General features: G+C 40.9%; 1 protein-coding gene and 4 non-coding genes across 11 annotated transcripts in view; 2 read left to right on the forward strand and 3 right to left on the reverse strand.

The window, feature by feature from the left end:
* LOC139386824 (GRB10-interacting GYF protein 2-like) overlaps positions 1-6,876 on the reverse strand; it is a 34,574-nt gene extending 27,698 nt beyond the window's left edge. For 3 of the 7 annotated variants that reach the window (XM_071132656.1, XM_071132653.1, XM_071132652.1), the window contains exons 1-8: positions 6,805-6,876; positions 3,957-4,008; positions 3,597-3,750; positions 3,255-3,350; positions 2,944-3,055; positions 2,411-2,519; positions 1,933-1,973; positions 1,772-1,804 (exon numbers count right to left, since the gene is read on the reverse strand). In XM_071132656.1, coding sequence (XP_070988757.1) covers positions 1,772-1,804; positions 1,933-1,973; positions 2,411-2,519; positions 2,944-3,055; positions 3,255-3,350; positions 3,597-3,750; positions 3,957-3,994 — 583 coding nt within the window. In that variant the 5' untranslated portion in view covers positions 3,995-4,008; positions 6,805-6,876. Of the gene's footprint in view, positions 1-1,771; positions 1,805-1,932; positions 2,004-2,410; positions 2,520-2,943; positions 3,056-3,254; positions 3,351-3,596; positions 3,751-3,956; positions 4,009-6,804 lie in introns of all 7 variants that reach the window. The other 4 variants (XM_071132655.1, XM_071132654.1, XM_071132650.1 and 1 more) reach the window with 2 other exon arrangements.
* A 6,233-nt stretch (positions 6,877-13,109) lies between these two features.
* Positions 13,110-13,181, forward strand: trnap-agg (transfer RNA proline (anticodon AGG)). Its single transcript has one exon. It is a non-coding gene; the product is annotated as a tRNA-Pro (tRNA).
* A 5,167-nt stretch (positions 13,182-18,348) lies between these two features.
* Positions 18,349-18,420, reverse strand: trnaw-cca (transfer RNA tryptophan (anticodon CCA)). Its single transcript has one exon. It is a non-coding gene; the product is annotated as a tRNA-Trp (tRNA).
* Positions 18,421-19,886: 1,466 nt separating this feature from the next.
* On the forward strand, positions 19,887-19,960 carry trnai-aau (transfer RNA isoleucine (anticodon AAU)). The gene has a single exon. It is a non-coding gene; the product is annotated as a tRNA-Ile (tRNA).
* Positions 19,961-20,350: 390 nt separating this feature from the next.
* Positions 20,351-20,423, reverse strand: trnav-aac (transfer RNA valine (anticodon AAC)). The gene has a single exon. It is a non-coding gene; the product is annotated as a tRNA-Val (tRNA).
* Between the last annotated feature and the right edge of the window lie 386 nt (positions 20,424-20,809).

Raw genomic sequence — 20,809 nt, forward strand, 5'->3', positions numbered from 1 at the left:
ACTTGAATTTAATTCATAACAAGGGGAACATCAAGTTCAACATTTATTTATTTTTACTCAATTACATATGTATACAATCTTTTAGCCTGATACGGTCTTTGATGACAATAAATAAACGTTTGTATCGCTGTATTGTTGCCTGACTAAGCAATGTACAGCGTTACAGTTAGGCCCTTGTGAAGTACACGTTTACCCTCAGTTTTAGCATAGAAAATATAAACTCAGAAAACAATAGAAATGTCCCCTTTTCAGGACCCTGTCTTTCAAAGATAATTCATAAAAATCCAAATAACTTCAAAGATCTTCATTATAAAAGGGTTTAAACACCGTTTCCCATGCTTGTTCAAGTAACCATAAACAATTAATGAACATGCACCTGTGGAACGGTCGTTAAGACACTAACAGCTTACAGACGGTAGGCAATTAAGGTCACAGTTATGAAAACTTAGGACACTAAAAGAGGCATTTCTACTGACTCTGAAAAACACCAAAAGAAAGATGCCCCGGGTTCCTGCTCATCTGCGTGAACGTGCCTTAGGCATGCTGCAAGGAGGCATGAGGACTGCAGATGTGGCCAGGGCAATAAATTGCAATGTCCGTACTGTGAGATACCTAAGACAGCACTACAGGGAGACAGCATGGACAGCTGATCATCCTCGCAGTGGCAGACCACGTGTAACAACACCTGCACAGGATCAGTATATGTGAACAGCACACCCGCGGGACAGGTACAGGATGGCAACAACAACTGCCCGAGTTACACAAGGAACGCACAATCCCTCCATCAGTGCTCAGACTGTCCAGCAATAGGCTGAGAGAGACTGTACTGAGGGCTTGTAGGCCTGTTGTAAGGCAGGTCCTCACCAGACATCACCGGCAACAACGTTGCCTATGGGCACAAACCCACCGTCTATGGACCAGACAGGACTACGAAAAAATGCTTTTCACTGACGAGTCGCGGTTTTGTCTCACATGGGGTGATGGTCACGTTTATCGTCGAAGGAATGAGCATTACACCAGGGCTGGTACTCTGGAGCGGGATCGATTTGGAGGTGGAGGGTCCGTCATGGTCTGGGGCAGTGTGTCACAGCATCATCGGACTGAGCTTGTTGTCATTGCAGGCAATCTCAACGCTGTGCGTTACAGGGAAGACAACCTCATCCCTCATGTGGTACCCTTCCTGCAGGCTCATCCTGACATGACCCTCCAGCTATACTGCTCGTTCGGTGCGTGATTTCCTGCAAGACAGGAATGTCAGTGTTCTGTCATGGCCAGCGAAGTGCCCAGATCTCAATCTCATTGAGCACCTCTGGAACCTGTTGGATCGGAGGGTGAGAGCTAGGGCCATTCCCCCCAGAAATGTCTGGGAACTTGCAGGTGCCTTGGTGAAAGAGTGGAGTAACATCTCACAGCAAGAACTGGCAAATATTGTGCAGTCCATGAGGAGATGCACTGCAGTACTTAATGCATCTGGTAGCCACACCAGATACTGACTGTTACTTTTGATTTTGACCCCCCTTTGTTCAGGGGCACATTATACCATTTCTGTTAGTGACATGTCTGTGGAACTTGTTCATTTATGTCTCATTTGTTGAATCTTGTTATGTTCATACAAATATTTACACATGTTAAGTTTGCTGAAAATAAACAGTTGACAGTGAGAGGACGTTTCTTTTTTTGCTGAGTTTATATTCTTTGGAGAAACAGCAGCTAGTTCCCCTTGACAAGAAAGGGACGTGTATAAGTGCAAGGGCGTGGAGGGCAAACTTACTATGATTCATCGGAAAGTGGGCAGGAGCAACTTCTGCCAAGTCAATGGAGACAGAGGAGCGACAAAGAAAAATAAATGATTACCTGTAAATGCCGTAACTGTCATTTAAGTACATTATTCATACTGCATGGATTACTTGACTAGAAAGTATTGACACAAACCTGAGTCTTTTCGACCTGGCTTTTCAAACCTTCTGTCTCCCCTAGATGGGGAGAAAATAGACTCAGCGTGACTTTGAAAAAAGAAAAAAAGACAAAAAGGATGACTGAGCATGCAGGTAAAAACAGACACAAAACAACATGACAATACATAAATCTCATAAAACAAATGGGTTTAGACCAGGGCTCTCAAACCCTGTTCCTTCAGAGCTACCTTCCTGTTGTAACTAACCTGATTGTGCATCAACCAGCTAACTCTTTGAATCAGGCTAGAATAGGGTTTGAGTGAAAACCTACAGGATGGTAGATCTCCTAGAACAGGGTTGGAAAGCCATGGTCTTGACCGTTCTCATTCCACTAGCCTGGAACCCAATTTAAGATGCGCCCACTCAACTTTTGCATAAATCATCCATTGAAGTCAAAGGTTAATGTGCGTAAAATTCCAGTTGAACTTGTGTCTCTAGAGCGGGTAGTCCATTACCTCTCCTCCCAGCTTTGGGAGCGGTGCATCTCCCTGCCTCCGCGGCCAAAGCCCCCCTCCACGTCATCAAAACTTCTTTGGTAAAACCCTCCATCTCCTCTACCCCGTCCTGCCAGATACACATTTGAAATACTTTATTTGAATCCACAAATCATACTACACTCGAGAAGGATTCAAAACACACACACTACACTTTAATGTTGGCGCTAGCTGGTGATGAATTCAACCAGCTGCGATAGCTTCTACTGACAGAGGCATAATCAAGCGTAGAAACAGAGTGATACTGTTAATTCCCTTCTGTGCAGCTGGCACAAGATTGTTAACATTCTGAAGGGTGGGTCTCAGTCAATATAATCTGAAGTGGGTTGTTATTTCAGCACTGACTGAAATAATTTAACAGTTGAACGCAACTGTATGCTTTGCCTCCTCCATACCACTTTCACAGAGACTGTTTTCAGATGAAGAAGAGACAAGCAAAGTCACGTTAGACTATTGAGATGCACACATTGACACAACAAGACACTCCACCTCACCTCTTCCCCGTGAAGTGCTTCGACCCCTCGGTGCCCCTGGCCCCACCGGGCCCCCTCCTCTTCCCATCAGCCTGAGCACCGCTGCACTGTTTACAGACATGGAGAAATTTCTCTGTGGGGAGAGATAGAGGGAAAAAGAGGGGGATGAAGAAAGAGAGAAACTGACAAGAATTTAAAAAGACATGTCTACGGCAAACAATTATACTTACTAGGTTAGCAACAAAATGGGTAAGGACACTGAGAACGCCATAGTTGTAATTTTGCATATTCATTCTAGCATGGCCTCCTATATGAACAGTGAAAGCACCAACCTGCTCTTCCTCTGTAAAAGCTACAAGTGCCAGCGGTGGCAGGGGCTCCTCTTGTAAAATGGGCAGAAAATCCTTATCATGTAGGTCTACAGGGATCTGATAAGGAGAGAGAGGGGGGGGGGGGGGGGGGGGGAGTATATGAGCCATTGCAATGTCAGGTTTTAATACACAAATTACAGGAAAAGGCCATTATATATTAGATTTTTTTTTAATGACTCCACAAAAAGGTACAATCTAAATGTCACACTTTTTAGAACATGCCAATACAAGTCACTTTATTTTTTTATGTCAGTCATATATTTCTGTATCCTTTTGGAACACATCAGAATTCCTTTGCCTCACCTCCCTATCCTTGACATAAAGTGCTAGCATTTCTTCTCTCCCGTAGCGGTAGTCCGCAAGTTTATACTTTGGCAATGCAGGAGAGAGTGGTGGTGAGGTGGCAACGCTACTGCTGCTACCACCCCCATGGCCACCCCCAGACAGGGCCCGGAGCCTGGGGAAAAGGGAGTGGGGGAGGGGAGGAATAGGAAAAGGGACAGAATGAGAAAGACAAAAGTGAAGTTGAGGACAACTGACAGGCCTCAAAATGTGAGACTCCACTGCACCACGTGTCAAACGATAAACAAGCCTAACAACCCAGATCCCTGTTAATCAACCTGATTCAACATTTCAGCTCAACAAGAATTCATATTTACTAACCATTCTGGTCCGAAGTTGAGTGTCTGAGTTTCTGCCATTCTTTCTAGAACTTCTATGGGGAGGAAAGGGACAATATTATTAGCCTATTACAACAAACACCAAACTTCAGGTTGAATATTTTTCTTGGAGATGTATTCAGTAATTAATCCGCCAATGCAACTGAAAATCGTATATCAATTTCTAGTAGTCAAAGATTACAGACCCAAATTATGGTTAAAAAGTGTTTTGATGGTGTAACAAATATTGCATCAGCCAATCATTTTCCCAAATGATTAATGTTTTAGATGTAGGCCGATTGGATCTTACAGTGAGTTTGTGGTATTCCAACTAATTCCAGAGGATAGCCCCATCCCTCCCTTATACAAGGAGTACAATTTCAATCGACTGAAGCCATTTTAGGAAGTTGCCCAGTTAGGAAAGAGGCTCCTCAGACACCAATAATTGACAACAGTGTCTCCCTTTCCCTGCCCACAGGCTTTATTCTGGAAATACTACAATAAACTTGGATGTTTGCATGCAAATGACAATAATCACAAACAAGTTATTATATGCTGTATACAGGCTACCTAGTTAGTTCACAGACCATTCAGATAATGACCCTAGGTTAGCGGAATAAACTCCACTCCATGGTGAAGGAAGCTTCTGATTAACTCCACCAATGGAGTGAAGCAGAGACCAGGATTTGTGGAATTCAGCTCCGACTACATCAATTTGCTCAAGGTCAAGACCACTTCAAATTATGTTAACCATGAAACTCTTACCTCGGACCTACAGTATGTTTTTCCTCTGTAGTTGCATGCCTTTGTTTGCGGCAATCCATACTTTTCCAATAAACGTTAAAGAGATACTTCGGGATTTTGGCAAAGAGGCCCTTTATCTACATCCCCAGATTCAATGTTAGCAGATACCCATATACCTCCAGTCATTGCACTAACGCTAGATAGCAATTGCACTAGGGCTAGTTAGAAACTCCCTTCAAAATACACGCAGAGACATAAACATGGTATCCGTGAGTTCATCTGACTCTGGGGAAGATGATAAGGTGCCTCACTGCCAAAATCCCGAAGTATTTCTTTAATGAAATGCAACCACTGACTGTTTGCTCATTGCTGTTGCTCTAAAATGGCAACTCTGCACAAATGCGCATGTGCCAATTAAATCAACAAGGAAACAGGCGGTGGTTGTATTTGATTAACATTTATAGAAAAGGTATGGATTTCAGCAAACATAGGTACATGGTGAGCTTTCATAATAGATTTTTTTTTAAATAATAAAAACAAATATTGACCTTGGTTCAGTCAATGGAGCCTGATCTGAATTCCACAAAGCCTGGTCTCTGTGCAACTCAGTTGTTGATGGAGTTGATCAGAAACTTCCTTCACTGTGGAGTTTAGTCAGCTACCTAAAGGCATGTTCAAACTGCAATCTGTCTAGCTATAGGATAAACAGGAAGCATGCATGGGATGGCCTTTTCGCCTGTTGCAAGCCACGTGTGGGCTACATCCAATCAACATTCGAATTTGATTGATTATTTATAGTGACAACAAACAAAGAAACTGCCAACTCCTTTGTAAAAAAAAAAAAAAAGGAAAAAAAGAATCCTACACCAAAACACCCGTCACAAATGATTTATTATATTCCAAACAGTATGTCACTGTCAGTACTGTAGCCTGTGACTTTAGGTTGTGAATAGGAACAAATTGCGGCCAAAAAAATGGAATTGTAAGGAAAATATTCAAGTTTCAACCTACACATTTCAAGTAGCCAATACAATTGGACTTTTAATGTTTCATGCGGACACAATGTACTAGGCTTAGATGAAGTCTAACTATTGAACTCAAATGACTTTATATGCATGTCTATGTATGATCACGTTTGTATAACGTTGTTATAAGACAAGGAATTTTCGTAAATTAGCTACCTGGCTAACAGCAAACTTTTCAAGTTACATAAAGCACCGTCATTTCATTTCAAACACATGAACTACAGTAGCTAGCTAACTTCCAATTTGGCTGACCATAATTAGCTTGCTAATCCGACTGACTCACGCACGTTCCCCATACGTAGCTCGCGCTAACTAGCAATACTGCTGTTAATTAGCTAATGTTAGACAGTGCAACTAGCCTGACAGTTAACATTTCAAAAACAACTATCGGTATCTAGATAGCCAATGTGCAACTGTGCTGCCAAGTTGGTTGGCAAACTAACGTATCTAAACTAGCTTAATAGGTAGTGACATGCTAGCTAGCTAAGTAACAGCTACTGTACAGTAGATAAAACAGTTTTCAGAATCATTGATGTTGTAGCTACTGTATTTAACCACCAATAATGATACCATGTTCAAATATTAAGACAGTTAGCTAACTATTGGACCAGCTAGCTAACGTTATATCGATAAGGTTAGCGAGGTTAGTTTGCTAGCTATAGTAGCATAACTACTGTTAACCAGCTAGCGAACTTAGTTTTACAAAGCTTTAAGCAACAATCGATCATTGATGCTTAGTCATTTCTACAAAAATGCTAAGTGTCTCGAAAGGAAAACAATCAAAAAGGCATACTGTCACAAAATCGCACAGAAGTAATGAACTGACAAGTGAATCCTTAACCCCCAAACCTCCGTGCGGCCTCCGCCACAACGCTGAAATGCCTCCCACCTCGCTCCGATCCAATGCGGTGCTCCCACATACTTGAGTCCCAAGCCTCAAGGCCAAGCAAACATGCTGCTATAACAACCCTCATAAATGCGTTCAAATCGCTAAAACTGGGCTCTTTAGCATCGTGAATGCTTGTTTCGATAGTTTAGCTTTATTTTATAGCAAAACTGTGCAATTAATCTTCGCTGTCTTACCTCTGCTTTTACTGACAGCACAGGGTTTATATTCGAGGTGTGTGGCTCTCTCCGTTTCAACAAGATGGCTGAGAATGGGTGACGACAACACATATCCCGATAAAGACCCGTATGCAGGCGCGTTCGTAAAGTCTCTGGTTTCTACTCCGATTTCAGAGCGCTCTCGTCTGAGTGTGTCAGAGCGCAGAATAACTGATTAATTTACGAACGCTCAACACCAGTTGAATATGGTTGTGTCGGCAAAGAAGCGTAATTAAATTGTTGCCAGCAGCACAGTTGCAGTCACCAACGCCCTGGATAACATGAAAACAGCCTAACCAGCTCTGCTTGGACGAGTATTTGTGTAGCTAACCAATGTTAGCCAGTTAACTTGGGAACCGTTGTTTATTTATTGTGTATTGAACCTTTACTTAACTAGGGAAGTTAGTTAAGAACAAATTATTATTTACAATGATGGCCTAACCCGCACGACGTTGGGCCAATTCTGCGCCGCACTATGATACTCCCAATCACGGCCGGTTGTGATACAGCCTGGAATCGAACCAGGGTCTGTAGTGACGCCTCTAGCACTGAGATGCAGTGCCGTAGACGCAGCGGAACGCTCGGATCAATCCTACTCCTCGGCCAGAGGGTCCAGTGTGGCTCTGAATTTACAAATGGTCAATCTGCCGACGCTCTGAATTTACGAACGCTCAGAGCGCTCTCTGGCACTCCAGATCGAATTTACGAACACGCCCTCCATATGCCAATCATATTCGCAGACTGGCATATTTTACAAAGTACAAATCGCGCTGATGTAAGTGGAATGTTAGACTTGTATGGCAGAAGAACACATTATATTGGCCTTATTCTAACCAACAGTTGTATAAAATTAAGAATTAGCTACCACCTTCAGATTTGATTACATGCATGACATTTACAGATTAAATACCCTATCATGATCTTCTGAACCAAAACTTCAATAAAAAGTAAAATATTTATGGACCTCTCAGAGGAAGGCCCTAAAAATTGTCAAAGACCCCAGCCACCTCAGCCATAGACTGTTCTCTCTACTACCACATGGCAAGACCGGAGGGCCAGGTCTAGGACAAAAAGGCTTCTCAACAGTTTTTACCCCCAAGCCATAAGACTCCTGAACAGGTAACCAAATGGTTACCTAGACTATTTGCATTGTGTGCCCTCCCCCCTCAACCCCTATTTTATGCTGTTGCTACTCTCTGTTTATCATATAGTCACTTTGACTATACATTCATGTACATACTACCTCAATTGGGCCGACTAACCAGTGCTCCCGCACATTGGCTAACCGGGCTATCTACATTGTGTCCCACCACCCGCCAACCCCTCTTTTTACGCTGCTGCTACTCTGTGTTCATCATATATGCATAGTCACTTTAACCATATCTACATGTACGTATTACCTCAATAAGCCTGACTAACCGGTGTCTGTATATAGCCTTGCTACTGTTATTTTCAAATGTCTTTTTACTGTTTTTTTTCTTTACTTACCTACACACACACACACACACATACATACCTTTTTTCAAATCAAATCAAATCAAATCAAATTTTATTTGTCACATACACATGGTTAGCAGATGTTAATGCGAGTGTAGCGAAATGCTTGTGCTTCTAGTTCCGACAATGCAGTAATAACAAGTAATCTAACTAACAATTCCAAAACTACTGTCTTGTACACAGTGTAAGGGGATAAGAACTACTGAATACCTTTTTTCCCCACACTATTGGCTAGAGCCTGTAAGTAAGCATAAGGTCTAAGGTTATATGATGTTATATTCGGCGCACGTGACAAATAAACTTTGATTTGATTTGACTTGGTGAGAAAGGACCTTTAAGGCTATGTTCATCATTAAAACCTTTGTAGGAGCATCGTTAAGGGTGGGTTGCACCAACATGGTGTAAATTAGAGCTAATCTAGGTTTTGTAAATCTAGGTTTAAAATTAATCAGATGTGTTGCACCACTTAATTTTAAATCTGGATCAACGGTTTTAAACTATGATTAGTTGTCACGCCCTGTCCTTAGAGAGCCTTTTTATTTCTCTATTTGGTTAGGTCGGGGTGTGATTAGGGTGGGCATTCTAGTTTTTCTATTTCTTTGTTGGCCGGGTATGGTTCCCAATCAGAGGCAGCTAGCTGTCTATCGTTGTCTCTGATTGGGGATCATACATAGGCAGCCTTTTTTCCACCTTTAGTTTGTGGGATCTTGTTTGTGTGTAGTTGCTTTCTGCACTGCATGTAGCGTCACGGTCGGTTGTAGTGTATTGTTTTTTCGTGTTCATCAAATAAAATGATGTACGCTTACCATGCTGCACCTTGGTCTTATTCTTCCATCAACGAACGTGACATGTTACACCAATATATGAGGTATCGTGAGTTGAAACTAAGTATCTAGCCTACTTGACAAATGAGGCCACAAAGTTGCTGTTACAAAATACTAACAATGTAACGTTAGAACTACTGAAACTCCATCGTGAAAGGTTCTCATGGGCTGGCTGATGTGAATTAAAATCTGTTATTTTCCAGTACTAGACAGAACTAATTTGTTAGCTAACGTTAGCTACTGTATCTAGCTAGTTTATGAACCAAGCTAGCTAGCATATAATATTATTTATTATTGTCATTACTTAATGTTATTTAACTATGTTTTATTTGTCCGCTTGCCACCTGATCATGGCACATCAAAGAAGTTCACATTTCTCTGCTTATGGAAGAAAAAAAACTATTGTCGGGGCTGACGATGGAGGAATTTAGTAACGTACTGGAGGATAAAAAGACATAACACGACTGTCAAAAAGAAGGAAGACACCTGGGCCATTTTATGCGACAAATGTAATGGCTTAAAGAGAAGAGGGACCCAAATCAGATGAAAGCTTGCTGGAAAAAAGATGACTGTATGAAAAGATGAATACAGCAGACTACATACAGTTCAGCCAAGACCTCAGAAAAAAATTGTAGACCTCCACAAGTCTGGTTCATCCTTGGGAGCAATTTCCAAATGCCTGAAGGTACCACGTTCATCTGTACAAACAATAGTACGCAAGTATAAACACCATGGGACCACGCAGCCGTCATACCGCTCAGGAAGGAGACGTGTTCTGTCTTGTAGAGATGAACGTACTTGGGTGCGAAAAGTGCAAATCAATCCCAGAACAACAGCGAAGGAGCTTGTGAAGAGCCTGGAGGAAACAGGGACAAAAGTATCTATATCCACAGTAAAAACGAGTCCTATATCAACATAACCTGAAAGGCCGCTCAGCAAGGAAGAAGCCACTGCTCCAAAACCGCCATAAAAAAGCCAGACAACTGTTTGCAAATACACATGGGGACATTTAAGAGAAATGCCCTCTGGTCTGATGAAATAAAAATAGAACTGTTTGGCTGAAATGACCATCGTTATGTTTGGAGGAAAAAGGGGGATGCTTGCAAGCCGAAGAACACCATCCCAACCATGAAGCACAGGGTGGCAGCATTATTTTGTGAGGGTGCTTTGCTGCAGGAGGGACTGGTGCACTTCACAAAATAGATTGCATCATGAGGCTGGAAAATTATATGGATATATTGAAGCAACATCTCAAGACATCGGTCAGGAAGTTAAAGCTTGGTCGCAAATGGGTCTTCCAAATGTTGCAGCAAAATGGCTTAAGGACAACAAAGTCAAGGTATTGGAGTGGCCATCACAAAGCCCTGACCTCAATCCCATAGAAAATTTGTGGACAGAACTGAAAAAGCGTGTGCGAACAAGGAGGCCTACAAACCTGACCTAGTTTCACCAGCTCTGTCAGGAGGAATGGGCCAAAATTCACCCAAATTATTGTGGGAAGCTTGTAGAAGGCTACCCAAAACGTTTGTCTCAAGTTAAACAATTTAATGCTACCAAATACTAATTGAGTGTATGTAAACTTCTGACCCACTGGGAATGTGATGAAAGAAATAAAAGCTGAAGTAAATCATTATCTCTACTCTTATTCTGACATTTCACATTCTTAAAATAAAGTGGTGATCCTAACTAACCTAAGCCTGGGAATTTTTACTAGGATTAAATGTCAGGAATTGTGCAAAACTGAGTTTAAATGTATTTGGCTAAGGTGTATGTAAACTTCCGACTTCCACAGTATACCTATATATTTAAATGATATTGAAATAAATGTCTTATTAATTCAAATGAGTTTTATTTAGCGTAGCTATTTGTATGTTACTGTCTGTTATTTTTGCCTCAATGTATTTCATGATGCGTAGCCTACATGTGCGCAATGATGTGTCAAGTCTTTATTTAGTGCATTATTATAGGGTAAGCATTAGAATAAGCCGCCTCAATACCGCTTGCCTCAATAGTTATAGCCATATGTGATAATATCTCATAGGAGCTGATCCATCGTCAGTATTGTGGAATAATTCAAATGTTACCGTAAGATTTGAAAGGGAGAACGCTGATCTAAGAGCGGCACTGTCTTTCTTTCAATTTTATTAGTATTCCTACCATGTTGTTTTTCTACCATGCAACCATGTTGTTGTTATGTTGTGTTGCTGCATGCTATGTTGCTGTCTTAGGTCTCTCTTTCTGTCGTGTTGTGTTGTCTCTTTTCGTGATGTGGGTTTTGTCCTATATTGTTATTTAATTTATTAAGGAGGCCTTTTGCCTTTTGATAGGCCGCCATTGTAAATAAGAATTTGTTCTTAACTGACTTACATGGTTAAATAAAAATAAATAAAAGCCTTTGCGAACGTTCTCTCTGTATGGTGCTTTGGGAAACGCATGTTAAGAGCTTCGGACGTTATAAGAAACACATATAGTTAAAACAAACACTCGTAAGCCTACATTTCTCGTAAGCCTACAAATTCTGCAGTGAAGCAGGTTGAGAGCTTCCAGTTCCTTGGTGTCCACATCACCAACAAACTATCATGGTCCAAGCACACCAAGACAGTCGTGAAGAGTGCACGACAAAACCTATTCCCCCTCAGGAGACTGAAAATATTTGGCATGGGTCCTCAGATCCTCAAAAGGTTCTACAGCTGCACCATCAAGAGCATTGCCCGGTATGGCAACTGCTCGGCATCCAACCGCAAGGGACTACAGAGGGTAGTGCGAACGGCCCAGTACATCACTGGGGCCAAGCTTCCTGCCATTCAGGACCTCTATACCAGGCGGTGTCAGAGGAAGGCCCTAAAAATTGTCAAAGACTCCAGCCATCCTAGTCAAAGACTGTTCTCTCTGCTACTGCACGGCAAGCGGTACCAGAACTCCAAGTCCAGGTCCAAGAGGTTTCTAAACAGCTTCTACCCCCAAGCCATAAGACTCCTGAACAGCTAATCAAATGGCTACCCCCCTGTATATTTATTTTATTTATTTCACCTTTATTTAACCAGGTAGGCAAGTTGAGAACAAGTTCTCACTTACAATTGCGACCCGGCCAAGATAAAGCAAAGCAGTTTAACACATACAACAACACAGAGTTACACATGGAGTAAAACAAACATAGTCAATAGAAAAATAAGTCTATACAATGTGAGCAAATGAGGTGAGATAAGGGAGGTAAAGGCAAAAAAAGGCCATGGAGACGAAGTAAATACAATATAGCAAGTAAAACACTGGAATGGTAGATTTGCAGTGGAAGAATGTGCAAAGTAGAAATATAAATTTTGGGGTGCAAAGGAGCAAAATAAATAAATACAGTAGGGGGAGAGGTAGTTGTTTGGGCTAAATTATAAATGGGCTATGTACAGGTGCAGTAATCTGGTGACAGCTGGTGCTTCAAGCCAGTGAGGGAGATAAGTGTTTCCAGTTTCAGAGATTTTGTAGTTCGTTCCAGTCATTGGCAGCAGATAACTGGAAGGAGAGACAGCCAAAGGAGGAATTGGTTTTGAGGGTGACCAGAGAGATATACCTGCTGGAGCGTGTTCTACAGGTGTGTGCTGCTATGGTGACCAGCGAGCTGAGATAAGGGGGGACTTTACCTAGCAGGGTCTTGTAGATAACCTGGAGCCAGTGGGTTTGGCGACGAGTATGAAGCGAGGGCCAGCCAACTATTGTTATTTTACTGCTGAACTTTAATTACTTGTCACTTTTATTTCTTATTTTATCCGTATTTAACTGCATTGTTGGTTAGGGGCACCTAAGTAAGCATTTCACTATATACACCTGTTGTATTCGGCGCATGTGACTAATAACATTTTATTTGTATTAATCGCTATTGGGAAACTAAGCCTCGATAATCAAAACTATGGAAGTCAGTACGTCATTGTTGTGGCATGAAGAAAAGTACATAATTCCGGTAACGTGTATCTTGGCTCGTTGGTCTAGGGGTATGATTCTCGCTTAGGGTGCGAGAGGTCCCGGGTTCAAATCCCGGACGAGCCCTCCTTTTTCAAAGGATACATTCGTAAATATATTCTGGTTTCTACTCAGATTTCAGAGCGCTCCCGTCTGAGTGTGCCAGAGCACAAGATAATTTATGAATGTACGAACGCTCAACTCCCGTTGAAATTGACCGGTGTCAGTAAACCTCGGAAAAAAAGCCAAATTAAATTGTTGCCAGCAGCACAGTTACAGTCACCAACACTCTGGATAATATGAAAACAGCCTAACCAGATCTGTGTTCTCTCATTTGTGTCTGGAAGTCGTTAGCCAGTTAGCTTGACTGCAGTTGTAAGGGCAGAACGCTAGGATCAACCCTACTCTATGGGGGGTGATAAGGGACATGTAGGCAACCGTACCACCTGAAATGACATGACACCAAAGACTAAATAACTAACGCCTGCATCGCATGTTAATGAAAGTTATAATGTGCATAGTTTATATATGAATTAAATCGCAACCATAAATGTTAGAAACTTACAATTTTCCCCTGCAAGCAGACATTCCGATGTAGCCTACGGCTTGTGTATTTCCTGTTATCCCTAGGCCTAGAAAAGATAATGTCCAATCTATAGATAATCTGTCTTTCCCTCAACACCTCATGGCATGGTATGTTATCTTATCCCGCTGTATACAGTACAGGTAATTTATGACAAATGTATAAAGCATATGATTTATACATTTATGAGCACCAGCTAACAGCGTATTAGCCTGGTTTTGTTAGCTAAGGAAAATATGTGGTACATTCTAGGTATTACATTTATTCGCCACAAGAGTGTGACATTGAGACATTTTTCAGGTTAATTTGATATATTTTGATACTAAAATGGGTGATAGTTTATTCTGATGTTGTGAATATGAGATTACACATGGAAACAATATTTTTATTATAGTAAATTAGGAATTATTAGACATTTTTAAATCCACTATACTATCACAATGACTTTGATACACATTTCAATTGTTCTGTTGTTAGTATATTATAGAGCAGATCTATGGTGTTACGCTCGTCGGTGGAAGGAAGAGTGGACCAAAGCGCAGCGTGGAAAGTGTTCATGATATTTATTTACAAGAAACACTCAAACAAAGATAACAAATCCAAAAACGAAAGCGAACAGTTCCGTCAGGCAGACACTAAACAGAAAATAACACCCCACCAAAACCCAAATGGAAAATCACAACTTATATATGATCCCCAATCAGAGACAACGATAGACAGCTGCCTCTGATTGGGAACCACACTGGCAAAACAACAAAGAAATAGAAAACAAAGATTTACCCACCTGAGTCACACCCTGACCTAACCAAACATAGAGAATAAATAAGGATCTCGAAGGTCAGGGTGTGACATATGGAGAATTGCTGTGGTAGTGCTATTTATATCCCGTTGACTACTCATCATTTATACATACTGTGTGTTTCCCATGATTGCAGCTTTGGAAATAAATTAACTATCCATCCATTACTCCTTCCTGTGTTGACTCACTGACTTGAGGGACGGGACCAGGAAGGTCACAGTAGCATTGTTTCGCATAGGCGTCCAGTAATTTTGAGTTTTTTTTCCCCCGAAATTGACACTGATAGTACAATGAGTTTTATATATAATGTGTAGATGTATGGTGACTTGACGTTTGGATGAACGGACCAACAGGACTGCCATGGGCAAGTCCCTTGACGGGTACCAGGAATGGTGGAAGGACAATCTGAAGGTAATTATCTTTACACACAACACAGCAGTGTACAGGCCTCCAGAGTATTCACTCTATCGCCTGCTATTTGGAGGGGATCCGCAGCAGTTAACTGACATAAACAATGCAATTGTATATAACATTGCATATACTGTAGTATAATTTTTTTTCGATTGACTTAGTGTTTTTCTTTTGCTGTTTTTGAATAACGTACTTTGAAGTCACTGATACTCCACCTGATGTGGTGGAAGTTGTCGAACCAGATCAGAACGCCTTTGAAGACCACCTTCAGGCACCGACTGAGGAGGATGTGGAGGATTTTGACCAAAATTATAGTCAGCTGTTAATTTATTTTCTGCCCTTCCAAGAGATATATAAGAGATGTATTTGTAATAATATGAAATAAAATTGAATTTATTTCTACTATCAATCAAGGTGAGACTGAAAATGGACAGGGCGCATGAGAAGGAGAGCCACCTGAGAAGAATCAAGGGGACAAATTGCTTCGACATCTGGGTGAATGACTTGGCTTGGAAGAAGGATGAAAGGAAGGCGAGACCTGGGAAAGCTTGGTGCTCTTTCGCTCCTAGCTGGGGTCAACATCCAATAAAGGTGAATATAAAAATCTCAGATGATAACTATTTGCATTTGCTGCCTTGTGGGCGGCATCGCCATGCTGTCAGCAGTACCAACGCTGGCCCAGGGGTTTCTCCAAATAGTCAATCTCAAGGCTAACCACTGGGTCTCGTTAAGTAACCGCCACTTCCTGGTAGGTACTGTTAAGGTGTATGACTCCATGGGCATGACACCACCCTGGAGTTTTTCTCACAACTCATCTCTATATTTTCCAGGGACCATCCCTTACCAACCTCACTGACATCAAAAATTAGACAGGTATCCTTTATTTTCTGTCTACCATTAACATTATTGCATGTCTAATCAAACATTTAAATTACTATTACTATTTACTAATAACTATTTTTACATACCTGATAATCATTTAACCTGTGTGTTTGCTTGTTTACGTCTGTCTCCTTCCCGGTTCCCTTTACTCTGCTCCTGTTCTCCAGGACCTAGGGATTCTGACACCCAGACATGAATCCACCTGATGTCCTCCATTACCAACCACCCTCCAACTTTTCATTACATCAGCTACTGTTATTGTCAAGTTTCATCATCTGCTAAGAAAGAGCAAGACAACTATCATACTGGGCACATAATGTGAGCTGCACAGATTAGCTAAAAACACTAGCACTGCAAACACTCAGAACAAAGAGGGCAGCAGCGCCTGTACTTTGAACTTTCCCTCTTAGAGTCCACTACCTGTTGAAAAACAAGTGACAGGCAGAACCTCCCATCCACACAAGACCCCCATCCTCTCTAATCCACACACTAGAATTCTGTATTTCAGTCTAATTGCCATGTGAGTGTACAAACAAATCTGAAAGTAAATTGACACATGTACAAAAAAAATATCAATGGTTATGTATTTAAATCTGAAATATTGCTAGATTGGTTTTCACAGCTGTTTCATAAGGTGTTCGTTATTGTCAATTGTAACGTATCCCTTGAAGGTATTTGTTAGTTCAACATTATTAATTGTATCATAAGACATACAATAGATATATATTCAACCACAATGGTGTACTAATGAGCTATTGAGGACTACAATTATTTCAGTAAGGGAATGCCTGCTTAAAATGAAAACATGCCAGTGTATGAATCAAATGAATTTGCATATGAATGGAGTGGAAATTAGTTCACTTTGTGATCTGTAAGGTAAGTAACATTAATGTGTGTGTGTGGGGGGGGGCATTGAAATGATATAATATTAACCCTGATGCCTGTTTATTCATAAACAGCAGAAGATGGTAAATACCATTAATCACAATGGTTAGCCTATGCAAATTAATAGGAATACATTTAGCCTAATTGGTAATATGACGTGAGGAAAAGTCCGGATCCTAGTCAAACTTTTGTTTGTAAATTCCAGATTAAATATAGGTCTTCATGTGTATCAAATCTTTAGGCAATTATGGGCTAAATCAATGACAAACAGCTTAAATGTTCATCATGACCTGTGATCGAAACAGGCTGGGGGGTTTTCGGTTCCATTTAGTCTAAGAATATGCATAAAAATGCAACTGCACTGAAATGAATAGCCTGATTCAATTGGGATTCTCCTGAATAATAAATGTTTTTATATGTTAAGCTGTTTTGGTCTATGCATAGACCCCATACCGATTCTAACTTTTTGCTATTTTGCATTAGGCATAGCTCTACATTGCAGAGCATTTAATTAACCAACCACATTTTCCTGGGGTGTTTAGGCTGCTCAAAACCTTCGATAGACTAGTAGACTGCGGAAATAGTTGTGGAGTTTATCATTGTTATAGCCTAGATCGCTTTATAAAATCTGTACTGTTGCTTTTCCTATGGCTAAGCAAACAAGTGGTAGCCTATGCTTTTTGTCCATCTCTATAACAAGGCCTACATCCTCACATACGCCCTCAATTCAAACCCTGCTTTTAACCATCTCCACAGAAATGTATTGAAGAAAGATTGCATGGTGACAGTGATTGTCTGTTAATCCAGTAAATTGGGAAGTGGGGGGAAAACGAGGTCAAATCATGACATCAGTGATTTTCATGTCAGAGAAAGATGACAGAAATTCAGAGTTGGATGACTGTTCAAAACAAAAATCCTTGTCCGAGCTCGTTTTTTAAAAGTTCCCAGTTGTCTTGAACGCACTGAAGTCGGAAGATCAGAATTTGCAGACTTCCGAGTTGTTTTGAATACGCCACTAGAGACCTAGACTACCCCCAACAAAGAAAAGGAAAGGGGGGTACCTAGTCAGTTGTGCAACTGAATATATTCAACTGAAATGTATTTTCCGCATTTAACCCAACCCCTCTGAATCAGAGAGGTGTGGGGGCTACCTAAACCGAAATCCACGTATTCATGGGTTAACTGCCTTGCCCGGGAAGAATGACAAAAAAAAGTTTATTGTCAGCTCTGGGATTCAATCTAGCAACCTTACAATTACTGGCCCACCACCCTAACTACTAGGCTGCCAAGAAGCCCTTATGTTTGTATTGATGCAAGAAATAGGCATATCTACACAGTAATGGTGGCTGTGATACCAACTAGCCTAATAATTTTTGCATTGAGATGATCGTCCTATTTTAGCTAAGTCGACAAATGAAATTGATGAACTCAACAGACACTTAAACTAACACGTAATGCGTAACACATGTAACATCATAATAAACTTACACGCAAACGGACATGTGACGTGTCAGTGACACGTTACGCGACGTGAACACTACGTCTACATGATGTGTACGTGTCACGTGACATGAATGCGTCGGCAGTTTGACGCCTTAACTTTAGGTCACGACATACTCACTGATTCTATAGCTTGGAGCTAGCTATGTGGCAACAATTTGAGTTTTTCAATTATAACAGACCATTAAAAATATTGACCCCGACGTGATTTGAACACGCAACCTTCTGATCTGGAGTCAGACGCGCTACCGTTGCGCCACGAGGTCTGAAACCACAGGATGGCCTTTCATGTATGTGACTGTGTCCAAACACAATACATTTTCTGTTGGTATGTCTAGTTTTTCACAGTTTGCTATCACTAAACAGAGAATGGTGGCAGATTACAAACGTGAAATCGACTGTTTGCTCCAGCAATATTCTGTTATAATTTGCTTGGAGCAACTGCAGTTTCCCACTTACTACAGATTGTAAGGTTTAGCGACTAGTGCTTTTTGAGGTCGGTTCGGTTTCGGTTCAATTATTTAAAAAATAATTACGGTTTTTGATTTCGGTTTTGATAATTTAAAAAAATATGAAATGCATTATGAAATAATAACGTTACAGTGATTGTATGCTCTAATCGGCTGGCCCTCGCTACATATTCGTCGCCAGACCCACTGGCTCCAGCTCATCTACAAGTCCATGCTAGGTAAAGCTCCGCCTTATCTCAGTTCACTGGTTACGATGGCAACACCCATCCGTAGCACGCGCTCCAGCAGGTGTATCTCACTGATCATCCTTAAAGCCAACACCTCATTTGGCCGCCTTTCGTTCCAGTTCTCTGCTGCCTGTGATTGGAACGAATTGCAAAAATCACTGAAGTTGGAGACTTTTATCTCCCTCACCAACTTCAAACATCTGCTATCTGAGCAGCTAACCGATAGCTGCAGCTGTACATAGTCTATTGGTAAATAGCCCACCCATTTTCACCTACCTCATCCCCATACTGTTTTTATTCATTTATTTTTCTGCTCTTTTGCACACCAATATCTCTACCTTTACATAACCATCTGATCATTTATCACTCCAGTGTTAATCTGCATAATTGTAATTATTTGCCTACCTTCTCATGCCTTTTGCACACAATGTATATATAGACTCCCCTTTTTTCTACTGTGTTATTGACTTGTTAATTGTTTACTCCATGTGTAACTCTGTGTTGTCTGTTCACACTGCTATGCCTTATCTTGGCCAGGTCGCAGTTGCAAATGAGAACTTGTTCTCAACTAGCCTACCTGGTTAAATAAAGGTGAAATAAAAAAATAAAAAATTGTATACAACATCTGTTATTTCTTTATAATTTGACCAGAACAAATGGACAGGGTTGACAAGGGGACTATAGCTTTATGAAAATGTAAATATTATTAAAATAGTCCAATGGAAGTAATTAAAGACAGTTAAGTGCATGTCTGTAACAGGGTGGACATATTATATGGCTGATTCACTGAAAATGTGTTTATAATTAATTAAGTGCTGGAGCTTGGCCAACATGTTTTTCTACAAGTCTAATATTTCCCTTTTTATAGTAAAACAGAAAAGGAATATCAATTCGGAAATAAAAAAGGAAAATGTTGCATGGTCCAAATGGTACTGTTTTGTGATATTGACCCATGCCCATTACGTAAAACGATAAAATTAGTCATATGTCTGCTGAGAAGGTTCTAATTCATAACATTTTTCTTATTGTATATATGGCCGGTTAGCTCAGTTGGTTAGAGCGTCGTGCTAATAACGCGAAGGTCGCGGGTTCGATACCCGTACTGGCCACAGACTTTTCTTTTATTGTTTTAGGACTGATTTACCTGGGACACCAGGTGGGTGCAGATTGGCAGTCTACAACATAGATTACATTAATTGATGGGGAGATACAGACATCATAAAACCAACATAGATTTACACAACTGATGTCCAGGCTATGCATTAGTCGCCTCACATCAAATCATGAATGTAAAAGGACTAATTTTGTACTTCAGTTGCACTTTTCCACACGGATGAAATACGCTATATGACCAAAGGTATGCGGACACATCTCATTCCAAAAACAGACGTGTCCAGTTAGTTATTTGGTAGAACAGAACACGAGCAGTACTCCAGACCTCCAGGGTAGGATTTGAAAACAACAAGGAAAATATTTGTTTCCTAGGGTGATGTAAAAAGTGTTTCCGCCCGGTCTCGAACCGGGGACCTTTCGCGTGTTAGGCGAACGTGATAACCACTACACTACGGAAACTGGAGAAAATAGGTAAGGAGTAATTGTAATGTACGGGAGTCGCAAAAATCTTACAACCGGTTTATAGAATAGGTACATGAAGTTATTGGTCAAGATTATACCGTTACTAGCCTATAGGACAAGTCATTTAAAGAAATGGTCTAGGATTACTATTTGCACTCACATACATTCTTCAATCCCAATCCTTTGTATCACAAGGTTAGAGAAGGCCTGCTTAGCATTTTCATGTTGCACACTAACATCATGGCGCCAGAGAAGAAAAAAAAAAAAAACTTATTTAGTACATAATGTTGCTTGTTTTTCTAGAACAGACTGGAATATGTTCCGGGATTCTTCCGATGGCATTGAGGAGTACACCACATCAGTCATTGGCTTCATCAATAAGT

Source organism: Oncorhynchus clarkii, chromosome 28, assembly GCF_045791955.1.
Source record: "Oncorhynchus clarkii lewisi isolate Uvic-CL-2024 chromosome 28, UVic_Ocla_1.0, whole genome shotgun sequence".
In the NCBI taxonomy this organism is placed as follows: domain Eukaryota; kingdom Metazoa; phylum Chordata; class Actinopteri; order Salmoniformes; family Salmonidae; genus Oncorhynchus; species Oncorhynchus clarkii.